This window comes from Alexandromys fortis, unplaced genomic scaffold (genome assembly GCF_014885135.2).
Source record: "Alexandromys fortis isolate MF-2015 unplaced genomic scaffold, M_Fortis_MF-2015_v1.1 scaffold_36, whole genome shotgun sequence".
Classification (NCBI taxonomy): domain Eukaryota; kingdom Metazoa; phylum Chordata; class Mammalia; order Rodentia; family Cricetidae; genus Alexandromys; species Alexandromys fortis.
Window position 1 is genome coordinate 8,515,180 of NW_026067915.1, and position 11,821 is coordinate 8,527,000.

General features: G+C 51.7%; 1 protein-coding gene across 3 annotated transcripts; it reads right to left on the reverse strand.

Annotated features, from left to right (window-relative positions):
- Positions 1 to 4,374: 4,374 nt before the first annotated feature.
- Positions 4,375 to 10,996, reverse strand: Gnat1 (G protein subunit alpha transducin 1). Of its 3 annotated transcripts, none has more exons than XR_007591207.1 (9): positions 7,512 to 10,996; positions 7,284 to 7,425; positions 7,041 to 7,198; positions 6,778 to 6,906; positions 6,437 to 6,566; positions 6,100 to 6,253; positions 5,753 to 5,984; positions 5,113 to 5,488; positions 4,375 to 4,597 (listed from the first exon to the last, which is right to left on the reverse strand). XR_007591207.1 is itself a non-coding variant. In XM_050139403.1 (9 exons), exons 1-8 carry the CDS (start codon positions 8,904 to 8,906, stop codon positions 5,794 to 5,796), a joined length of 1,053 nt encoding a protein of 350 aa, XP_049995360.1. In that variant the 5' UTR covers positions 8,907 to 10,996; the 3' UTR covers positions 4,375 to 5,488; positions 5,753 to 5,793. The 3 variants fall into 3 exon arrangements, 2 of the variants coding, with proteins under 2 accessions (XP_049995360.1, XP_049995358.1); XM_050139403.1 differs by having other exon boundaries at positions 4,375 to 5,488; positions 7,512 to 7,554; positions 8,801 to 10,996; XM_050139401.1 differs by having other exon boundaries at positions 4,375 to 5,488; positions 5,793 to 5,984.
- Positions 10,997 to 11,821: the final 825 nt, after the last annotated feature.

Sequence of the window (11,821 nt, forward strand, 5' to 3'; positions counted from 1 at the left end):
CTGGACTGTGAGCAGGCGATAGGCGCTCACTGAGCTTCCTTCTCAGAGTGCATTTGCACTGGTATGGCCAGTGGAGCTAAGGATTTCGCCGAGGAGACTCCCCTCATACACAGGGCGGCTTGAGGCCAGGCAGTGTCCCCATCACACAGGGCTCAGGAATGTTATTATGTCTCAGAATCTGTGCTCAGGACCTCATTGGAGGGTGGAGTCCAGTTCACGCATAGAGTCAAGGCTCTTCTCTACCTCCTGCTCAAGAAGGCTTTCCCCAGCGGGGCAGCTATGAGGGAGATGCCATTAGTCTGCCTTTCTTGTTCATATATCCTCCTCCCAACATCTCAACTCCTCAAACTTCCTGACCTCTGCCCGCTAAATCCTTGTCACTACCCACTACCCATTTCATCTTAATAAACGGCTCAGGAAGGGCTGGAGAGATGGCTCAGCGGTTAAGAGCATTTCCTGTTCTTCCAAAGGTCCTGAGTTCAATTCCCAGCAACCACATGGTGGCTCACAACCATCTGTAATGGGGTCTGGTGCCCTCTTCTGGCCTGCAGGCATACATGGGGGCAGAATGTTGTATACATAATAAATAAATAAATAAATTAAAAAAAATAAACAGCTCAGGGAGAGGGTCTCAGGAGAGGTAAACAGCTTCACCTCAGTCAGCCCTAGACCACCCAGCAATTCACCCTTCCCTTCCCTGGGCTCCTGGACGGAACCCTCAGCTGCCCACTCATGTTCTGTGGGCTCCCTGTGCCATATCACATCCCTTGCACAGACCCCAGGACCCTCCCTCCCCATCGCATCCCATGCACAGACCCCAGGCCCTCCCTCCCTGCAGTCCCCACAGACTCACTGCTCCACGCTAGCTTCTGGACTCTGCCTTTCACCTAGTCACAGGGACCATCTGCTTCCTAGACTCCTTCCTCAAGGGGCCACAGGTACAGACTCGGCACATCCTTACCTCTTGTGGTTGAGGTACGTGCCTTGCCAACTCTGCATGGATCCAGAGCCCTGCCACTGAGCACCGGCCTCAGAGCCCGGGCTCTGCTGGGTACTGAAGACATGCCTCTTCTTCCTGTGTCTCCCAGCTGATCCTGTTCCTCCATGCTCAGGAAAAAATGTGTGTGTGTGTGTGTGTGTGTTTTCTTAATACAAATTTTCTAATTTTCTTTTTTTCTCTTAAAAGCTTTGCCAGGCTAGGCAGTGGTGAAGCCTTTAATCCCAGCACTCAAGAGTGTTTTACAAACAAACAAACAACAACAACAAAAAGACAACTTATTACCTCTCCTTTCTCTCCCCACCCGTCTCTCTTTTTGAGACAGGGTCTCACTATATTAGAGCTCTCTACATGAACCAGGCTGGCCTCGAACTCAGAGATTTGCCCACCTCTGCCTGCAGAGCGCTGCGGGTGTTGTACTGTCATCCCTGGCTTTCCCTGTTTCCTTCTCCAGGGCTTCCTGCCATCTAGACTAGACTGGAACTTGCTTTGCTCTCCTTGTTTTGATCTTTTTTGGAGGCAGAGTCTCCCTGTCAGTCTTTAGGCTGGCCTCAAGCTCCCCATGGATCTGAGGTAGTCCTTGAACTCCTGATCTTCCAAGACACTAGCTCCAAGACAACGTAGGCCACATGGTACATCCTGTCTCAAAAACAAAATAAATCGCAGTGGTGACATACATCCAGCACTCTAGAGGTAGAGGCAAGTGGATCTCTGTGAGTTCAAAGCCAGTCTAGTCTACAAAGCAAGTTCCAGAATAGCCAGGGCTGTTACATAGAGAAACCCTGTCTTAAAAACAAACAAATAGCCGGGCGGTGGTGGTGCACGCCTTTAGTCCCAGCACTCGGGAGGCAGAGGCAGGCGGATCTCTGTGAGTTCGAGGCCAGCCTGGTCTACAAGAGCTAGTGCCAGGACAGGCTCCAAAGCTACAGAGAAACCCTGTCTCGAAAAACTAAAACAAACAAACAAACATTACATCTTTAAAAATAAAATTCAGGCTGGTTGGTGGTGGCACACGTCTTTCATCCTAGCACTTGGGAAGCAGAGGCAAGCGGATTTCTGAGTTGAGGACAGCCTGGTCTACAGAGTGAGTCCCAGGACAGCAGAGCTACACAGAGAAACCCTGTCTCAGAAATCAAAAATGAAAACAATAACAAAAACCCAAACCAAACCAAAAAAAAAAAATCAGGAACCAAGCAAACATGGTGGCATATGTCTTTAATCACAGTAGGCTGGTTTTGTGGGGCTGAGGATGCTCTGGTCTACATGGCAAGTTCCAGGCTGACCAAGGCTACATAAAAAGAGCCTGTCTTCAAAAAGTTTTTACAAGTCACAGTCCAGTGTGGTGTCATACATCTTTAAAATCACAGCAAGATGGCTCAGTGGGCAAAACACTGGCTGAGCAAGCCAGCGTTCTGTCCCCAGAACCCACATAAAGATGGAAGAAGAGACCACAGAGTTGTCTTCTGGCCTCTACGTTTGCACTGTGGTACATGCATGTACCTACACACCCCGGTATACACAGTAATAAACAAACAAACAAACAAATAAATAAAACTTTAAGAGTAAAAATTAATGTAAAAATTCACTGTGAACACAATTATAAAAATCCAAGAAAGGCATGCTAATATTTATTGGAGCCTGAACCATATAGGAAAATATCTGGCAGGGTGGTGGTTTCTCTGTAGCTTTGGTGACCGTCCCGGAACTAGCTCTTGTAAACCAGGCTGGCCTCCCTGAGATCCGCCTGCCTCTGCCTCCCGAGTGCTGGGATTAAAGGCGTGCGCCACCACCGCCCGGCTATGTTTTCTTTTTCTATTTTTAATTTTTTTTTTTTTTTTGGTTTTTCGAGACAGGGTTTCTCTATGGCTTTGGAGCCTGTCCTGGCACTAGCTCTGTAGACCAGGCTGGTCTCGAACTCACAGAGATCCGCCTGCCTCTGCCTCCCGAGTGCTGGGATTAAAGGCGTGCGCCACCACCGCCCGGCTATGTTTTCTTTTTCTATTTTTAATTTTTTTTTTTTTTTTGGTTTTTCGAGACAGGGTTTCTCTATGGCTTTGGAGCCTGTCCTGGCACCAGCTCTGTAGACCAGGCTGGTCTCAAACTCACAGAGATCCGCCTGCCTCTGCCTCCCGAGTGCTGGGATTAAAGGCGTGCGCCACCATCGCCTGGCTCTTTTTTTTTTTTTTTTTTTTTTTTTTTTTGAGACAAGATTTCTCTGTAATAGTTCTGGCTGTCCTGAAACTCTTTGTAGACCAGGATGGCCGCAAACTCACAGAGATGCACCTGTCTCTCCCTCTTGAGTGCTAGAATTAAAGGCGCGCACCACCACTGCCTGGTATTTTTGCTCATTTTTGGTGGTGGTAGTGAAATGCATCTACCATAGAATTTACAGTCTTAGCCATTAAAAATTTTATGGGTTATTAATGTGTGTGTGTGTGTGTGTCTGTGTAGGGGTTGTGGATATGAGTACAGGTGCCTTCTGAAGTCAGAAGAAAGCATCAGATCCCCTGGAGCTGGAGTTACAGGTGGTTGTGAACAGCCTGATGTGAGAACTCCAATCCTCTGTAAGAGCAATATATGCTCTTAACATTTCTCCAGTTCCCCTAATTCTGATTTTAAAGGCGGGGGGGGGGGGATCTCACTATGTATCCCTGATTGACCTGGAACTTGCTATACAGACCAAAATAGTCTCACACAGAAACCTGCCTGCCTCTGCTTCTTAAGTCCCGGATTAAAAACATGCACCACAAGCCAGCCCTTGGCTGCCCCTGTTGCTGTGGAGATGAGAGTCTCGCCCTAATCCTAGTCACAATCCTGTTTCAGCTCTGAGGGTTTCAGTGAGTCCTCATTACCTCCACCTGGCATCTGGCCCTCTCCACTGTCTCCCCACCCGTCTTCCCCTTCCACGCTCCTGCTTCCCTGAGCACCTGGGCTTACAAGTCCAAGTGCTCAGCTGCTCTTAGGATGCTCTACCGTCTCCGTCAGAGGAACTTCTGCCTCAGCTCTCCTTGTCACTAGGTGCCTTCGAAGAAGCATGCCTATAATTCCAGCACTCAGAGTCTGAGGCAGGAGGATAGTGAATGTGTAGCTAGCCTAGGCTACCCAGTAAGACCCTGTCTCATAAAACAAGCAAACAAAAAACTCCTTGATGACCTGAGACTGTCCCAGTAACATTTCCCATATCTCTCAGCCTCTGCTGAGTTGGACCCATTATCCTCCTCCGAGATTTCTCGAGCCCAAGTCAGGCCACACGCTTGCGTTTTACTTCGGAAGGGATCCTCTTCCTAGATCACACATGCCTACTGCTGGGAACTTAATAAACGTCCTGGACTCATGGTAACTAAGATTCCCCCACTGACCCAAGGAAGAACAGCAGACCTGGTGCAAAGGTTTATTGCTGAGTCTGGGCATGTAGCTAGGGGAAGTACAGATTACGTCCTAGCCTTGCTGGACAGAATCACTGTGTCTCAGACCATAGCGCTGCCTCTGGTCCACAGACTTAAGCTGCTTGATGAAGAAAGCAGAAGTGGCCGTAGGACGTGGGCATTGTCTCTAATGGTTCAGGCATGGCTTTCACTTCTCTCTCCCAAGGACTGCGCCCTGAATTAGGAGGGAGAACAGGGTCACATGGGATTGCCTGCAAACTCACATGGGATATTCTTTGCCCATGGTTGATCAATAGGCATTGGACTCTGCCCTCAGCCACCCCTCAGCATAGCATGGTTATTGGTCATAGCGGATGTCAATGTACTCTCCTTCAATACACCATACCTTGACCAGAAAACCCTGAGTATTGTGTGTGGGCGAACAAGGTGGGGTGTGGAAGTGTCCAAGGACAGAGAGGGAAGACCCAGAGGGACAAGGGACTGGGAGATACCCCCGAGCCTGGTATTTGGGAATAGGTTTGGCTTGTGTCTCTCCCTGGCACCCATGTCAAAGTCACTAGTTTATCTATGTGAGGCTACAAAAGACCAGAGCTTGAACTTTGGATCCCTTTAGTTGCTGGAAGGGACAGTCACTGACCACTGGGTGGACAGATGTTGGACTTGTCATATGCAGGTAGCAGGCTGGAATGACCTGCTGGCAAGTGGCAAGCCTGCTTGAGGGAGGGATACCTCAAGCCCTTCATGAAAGCTGGGGAGGGAGGGCGGGCTGTTTGCTGAACCGAGATCCACCAGGTGAGCTGCTGCTGGTGGGGGTGGCAGAAGGGCGTCAGGAGACCCGGGTCACTTGGGTATTGCTGAGTCACTGTGAGCTCCAGCTGTCCCAAGTCCTGCCTTGTCCTAGCTGAGGCTAGCTGCTGTGGGTCCAAGAGGCCAGTGCAGCCAGGCGGTGAAGGGCGGGGTTGGGGACCGAGGGGAGGGTCCGCACTTCAAGCCTCAGGGCTTTGGATGTCTGGCAGCAGGTTGAGGCACAGGAATTATTGGAGGGGACTATAGGGCAGCTGGGCTACAGAGTCTCAGAGCAAGGTACACACATGAATTCTGGCATCTGTGAAGAGAAAAGGGAATGGAACTTTAGCATCATGGAGCAGCAAAATAAATGGGATTAAGTGTTGTGGGGGCAGCCCCATGCACCTAGAGGTTGGGGAGGGATGTACATATGTTGAGCATAATAGTAAGGGAGGGGCCTCTCCTAATGAGTGAAGCCTGAAAGCCTTGGGGCGGGGCTTAGGGGTGGGCAGCAGTAAATGGGGCAGTCTGGAGCAGGGAGCACCGTGAGGAATGAGGGGCAGGGTTCGGGCCCTGAGATTACCGAGAAGGACGGTGGAAGGTCTGGCTAGCTAGGATCCCACCTCAGAAGAGCCCGCAGTCTTTGAGGTTCTCTTTGATGATAATGTCGGTGACAGCGTCAAAGACAAACTTGACGTTCTGTGTGTCGGTGGCGCACGTCATGTGAGAGTAGATCTCCTTCACGTCACGTCGCATGTTAAGCTCGAGGAACTGCACTTTGATGTAGTTGCCGGCATCCTCGTAAGTGTTAGGTCCTGCGGCAGAGGGCAGCACTCACTCTGCGTGGGAAGCCCTCTCTCGGGAAGGAGCGCACAGCCGGAATCCTTGGGACTGGGGCACCGCCTGGCGGTCGGGACTAGGGAATCTCACCATCGTAATCGGGAAAGCAGATGCTGAGGTGTGCCTTTTTTATCTTCTCAGAGAAAACGTCCTTCTTGTTGAGGAAGAGCACAATGGATGTCGTGGCGAAGTAGCGATGATTGCAGATGCTGTTGAACAGGTGCAGGCTCTCGTGCATTCGGTTCTGAGGGAGGCAGAGGCTGTTGGACACCAGGCTGCGCAGGCCGCGAACCCTTGGTCTCTTGGCTCCTGGGATGTAGGCTACTCCTCACTCCAAGCGCTCCCAGACAGCCTCTGCTTTGTGGGTCTCAGTGGCTACCCCGGCTCCAGCTCCCTTCTCAAACACTCAGGCCCACTTGGCACTTACCACTTCGTCGTCCTCCACCAGCACCATGTCGTAAGCGCTCAGTGCCGCGATGAAAATGATGCAGGTCACACCCTCAAAGCAGTGGATCCACTTTTTGCGCTCGGACCGCTGCCCGCCCACATCGAACATTCTGTAGGACCGAGCCAAATCCGGATTTGGACCTGTGTATCAGGTCACTCGGATGTGCCCACTGGCACCCCTTGTCTTCCTAATCTGGCTGGAGAGCTCTCATATGGATTGGCATCTGAGGTGACCAGCCTTTCTCCCGGCAAGGGCAGGGCCTTCACTCGGTACAGTAAAGTTCCGGTCAAGTCAGCTGAACATGCGTGCAGGGGTCTTACCTGAAGTTGAGGTCCTTGAAGGAGAACTGTGTCTCAATGATGCCAGTAGTTTTGACACGAGAACGCAACACATCCTGCTCAGTGGGCACATACCCTGGAGCCACCAGACGCTCTAGGTCTGAAAGGTAGCTGAGGAAGATCACTGGGCATGAGTGGGTGAGTGGTGTGGGAGATCACCCCAGGTGGGTCCTGCCCACCCACCACCTCTGCTCCCTGCATCCCCGCCCACCTCCTCCGCGCCCTGCATCCATCTGGGCACTCACTAGCCAGCAGAGTCATTGAGCTGGTACTCTGAGGCACGTTCAAAGCAGGCTTGGATACCCGAGTCTTTCCACAAACGCTGAATGATGTCGGACATCTCCTTGGGCATCGTGCCTTCTTCAATAGTATCCGCCATGTGCATCAACTTCCGGGCATCATCCTGGTGGTAGGGTAAGGTAGTGATTGCGAAACTGAGCCTAGTCAGAGGCCTCGAGCCCCCAGGGACAGATATCAGCCTGCCCCACCTGTCGTGCGGAGTCTCCATACTGAATGTTGAGCGTAGTCATAGCCCGAACAATGGCCAGGATGGACTGCAGAGTGTTGCCATAAATGATGGCAATGAACTCGAGGCATTCTTCCAGCGAATAACCATCCTGGTGGATAATCCTACAACCCAAACCGCAGTCAGAGCTTCCTAGGCCAGCAGGGAAGGGCTATCACTAAGGGCTTTAGGATGGGCAGGGAAGACTCACTTCATCTGCTTGACAATGGTGCTCTTCCCGGATTCACCAGCACCTGGAAGGGAAGCTGCGCCTCAGAGCCGCACTGACCAGCACTGACCACCTCCTTTGGATCAGCACTCGGGTGCCAGCTAGAACTCTAGTTACACCTGCCCTTAATTCTATCCAAAGTAAAGTCTTGAAGACCCCTAGGGGAAAATGGTTGCAAATGACAAAAGGGACCTACATCAGTTAAGTGGCCTTAACTGTGCCCATTCAGGTGGGGATTCCCTAAGATCCTGTATATAGAGCCTTTATTATGCTGGGAGACCAAAATAAGGAAGTCCTCTAGGGCCACCTTGTGGGTATTTCTGGCACTGCATGTACAGGATTATCTGAATAGGACCAACTTCTGCTTCTCACCTAAAGGCTAAGAGATGTCTCTGAGAGGCTCAGAGGGAATTAGCACCTTAGATGGGGGAAGAGGACAGAGCTGACATCCTTTCTGAGCCTGCCCTCCTCAAGGGTGTTGGATACAATTAATGGGATTTCCGGCTTAGCTTCTCGGTCTTTCTCCTGGGGGCCCTGGCTGCCCCCCTAAATCAGCAACTTTCCCTTGGGGGTTAAGCAATGGCAACACCCCCATCTCTCTTTACCACCCATGGGATCATGGGCTTGGCTTTATTCATACAGGCATCAATATCTTTTCACTTTGTCCCCCCACTCCACCCCTACACAGGGTTTCTCTGTATAGCTCTGGCTAGTCTAGAACGTTCTCCGAAGACCAGGTTGGCCTCAGACTCAGGGACCTGCCTGCCTCTACCTCCCAAGTGCTGGGATTAAAGGCGTGCACCATCACTGGCATCTTTCTACTTTCTTTAGCTGTTTCACAGGTCTACTGATGATAAAGTTATGGTACTCATGGTCTTTGTAGACATGGGCGACCCTAGAGCCTTATTCCAGAGGGAGAAAGAGCCACCAAGAAGACCCAAGCCTTGTTGAGCAGGCTTTGGAAAACCAAAGGCTAGAGCCTGAGGGCCAAAGTGTGCCTGAATACACACCTTTATACAAAGATGTGTTTGGCACACACTTCTGCAGTGTGTCTCTGGGAAATTGTCATGGGATACCTAACCTTAGGGGACTGGGACATCACCACCTGTCAGACCTTGCTGGGGACCGGCTCCTACTCTGTACCCTGCCCCACCACATTGTCACACACACCCCCACCCCGCAAGGAATCCTTGTGTCATAGAAAGGCTGCTTGCCTGGCCCCAGGCTGCTGACCCGCAGCAGCCCCTCCCCAACACTGGCCGCACCCCTACCCAACAGCAGCAGCTTCACGGTGCGAGCATCCTTCTCAGCATCCTCTTTCAGCTTCTTTTCTAGCTCTCTGGAATGCTTCTCCTCAGCGCTGGCCCCGGCCCCCATGGTCCCAGGAGCAGGCAAAGGGATAGGGTAGGTAGCTTCTGACCTCCTCAGACCTTTTGGCCCTAAAGCTGGCAATCAACTGGCTCTCCACAGACCCGTGCAGGCCCTGGCAGGATTGCTTAGTGGGATTTGGGAGCTAGGAACGCTCTGGGGCCAATCAGAGACAAGGACAGGTGAAGCTCAGTCTCCTAGCTTTTTAATCAGGGTGGCAAAGTCCCAATCCTCGGGCTGCTGACTCTGCACCCCTCAGCCCCCTCCAATTCTCCAGAAGAGACCCTAGCAAGTCGTTCCCCTGTCCTATAGGAGTTTGCTCGGTATAGTTGAGGGAACCAGGGTAGGGACTGGCTGGGAATACTGACGGAGAAACAGGCACGAGGACCTACTGTTTGCCCAGCTGGATTCACGACCACTCTTTTGTGAGCTTACATCTTGGGGGAAGATGGTGCCTAAATCACAGCCCCATTTTACAGGTTAGGAGAGATGGGGTCACATGATTAGCAGTGGTTCACAAGCGGGGTATCTCCGGATCAGAGGGTTCTGTGCCTGCTGGAAGCCACAAGGGGATAGATGACTTTATATTTGCCTCATATTCAGGGCTAAATATGACCTAAGCATGTTCCCTACATGCCTTCTGCAGGGTGAGTCTGCTGTGCATGCCTGCATGTGTCTTTCTGCTCCTTACTAGGACCAAGTAAGGATCTGACATACTTGAGCCTGTATGTGTGCTAGTAGCTTGACGGCATGCACTTACATACCTGTTTATGTGACTATGCATGCAATGTGTGTGTGTGCATTGGTGCTGTGTATATGCTGGAGATCAAATTTAGGGATTCCTGCATGTTGGCATGTACTTTACTCCTGAGTTGCATGTGCATCCTGTACTAGCACAGGTGGTCGTATGTTTATTTTGCTGTGCTTTGTATGGGTTCACAGCTGTTCACATGTGCCTGAATGTGCAAATGTGTTAACTGTGACACACTCTACAGCCCACTTGCCTATGTATTTAGGTGCACACCCGTGTCCATGTGTGTGTGCACAGAGCTTGCCTGTGCTGGTCCAAGTGCATATATTTGTCTATATATACATGTGTATTTAGGTGCAACAAAATCACTATAGAGGTGGTTAAACTGAATGAATCTTTTTTTTGTTTTTGTTTTTCGAGACAGGGTTTCTCTGTGATTTTGGAGCCTGTCCTGGAACTAGCTCTTGTAGACCAGGCTGGTCTCGAACTCAGAGATCCGCCTGCCTCTGCCTCCCGAGTGCTGGGATTAAAGGCATGCGCCACCACCGCCCGGCTGAGTGAATCTTTGGCAGGCTGATTGTTAGAGATGGATGCTGAGGCTTGGTCTGCCCCAGAGTATGGGAGAGTGGGGACTCACCTGCCCTGCTCCTATTCAGTCCTCTCACAATGTGGGACCTGCACGGGGTAGCACTAAAACCTGACAGCCTCTACCGGGTCTGGAGACCAGCTCAGGTGTGGCAGTTGGTGAAAGCATGGCACCTGCTGAGCTTGTCTGCACACAACTGAAAACCTGTATCCTGACTCTCAAGGCTATCTAGACTGGTCTGGAGCCTCCTCATTGGACCCCTTCCCTGAAACCAGACCTGACCCTACCACAGACTACTAGGAGTGTGCCAGGGCCACAGGCACTGCATGAAGTTATCCCTGATCAGGCGGTGCAGGAAGCAGACAACCTAAACTGGCACTGCAGGCATTCATCCTCTGCGCAGGAGCCACCTAGACCTTCCCTTCCACATTGCAGGCAGCCGCATAGCTCTCTAAGGCAGTATAGGAGCACTAATTAAATCTAGCCTGTTTTTCTACATATGGATTTTTTTAAAAATTATTTATTTTATTGGTGCTTTGCCTGCACATCTACCTATGTGAAGGTATCCGATCCCTTCAAACTGGAGTTACAGTTGTGAGCTGCCACATGGATTCTGGGAAGTGAACCTAGGTCTTCTGGATAGACAGCCAGTGCTCCTAACTGCTGAGCCATCTCATCTATCCAGCCCCAAAATGGGGGAGTGCTTTTCTTTGGGGGGGGGCTTGAGACAGGGTCTCTGTGTAGCCTTGGCTGTCCTGGAACTTGCCCTGTAGACCAGGCTGGCCTCAAAGGCACAGAGACTAGCCTGCCTCTGGCTCTCTAGTGCTGAGACGTGTGGGCCTAACCCACCTCCATTCCCACTCCAACCACCAAGGAGAGAAGGCAAAGTCTAGTCCCAGAGCCAGTGTTTATTAGCAAGATGGAACCCAAGAGCAGGTGTGGCCTGGGGAGCAGAGGGCTGCAGGAGCCCCCCCCCCATCTACCCAACTGCCCCCCAGAGCTATTTACACCCATCACCAGAAGCGGTGGGCAGAAGGGAACCTTGGGGATGCCCTGCAGACCCTGGGCCTCCACCATGGCCCATCAACCCTCAGGGCTGGGGGCTCTTTTGAGCCACACCTGCATCCAGCCTGCTGCTTCTCTCCCCACGGGTCAAGGTGGCAAGGAGGTAGAGTGGGGTGGACCTGTCAGGACAGGCAAGGAAGGGAGAAGAGAAAGACCTGCCCCACCCAGGCAGACTTCTCTTCTGCTCCCAATAAATAGAGAATAAATACCTGGGAAAGATTGGCCTTGACTGAGCACCCCTGACCCAGGCAGGGGCCTGAATCCTGTGATGGCCCCGTCCTCCCTTCTGAGTGCCCTCAGGCCCCACCCCCAGACACCACAGCAGTCCTGGTGTCCATGTCTACGCCATGGAACAGCTGACAACACTCATTAGCAAAGGTATATGGTCCATGCCCTGGCAAATAGGGCTCGCTCCCTCCCTGTGTTCTGTAGATCTTGACAGCTGTAGAGCAAGATTTCCGCAGTCTGGGGACTGTGTGGTCTTGGCCTGGCCCTGGCAACTTCCTGGGCCAGGCTGGGCAT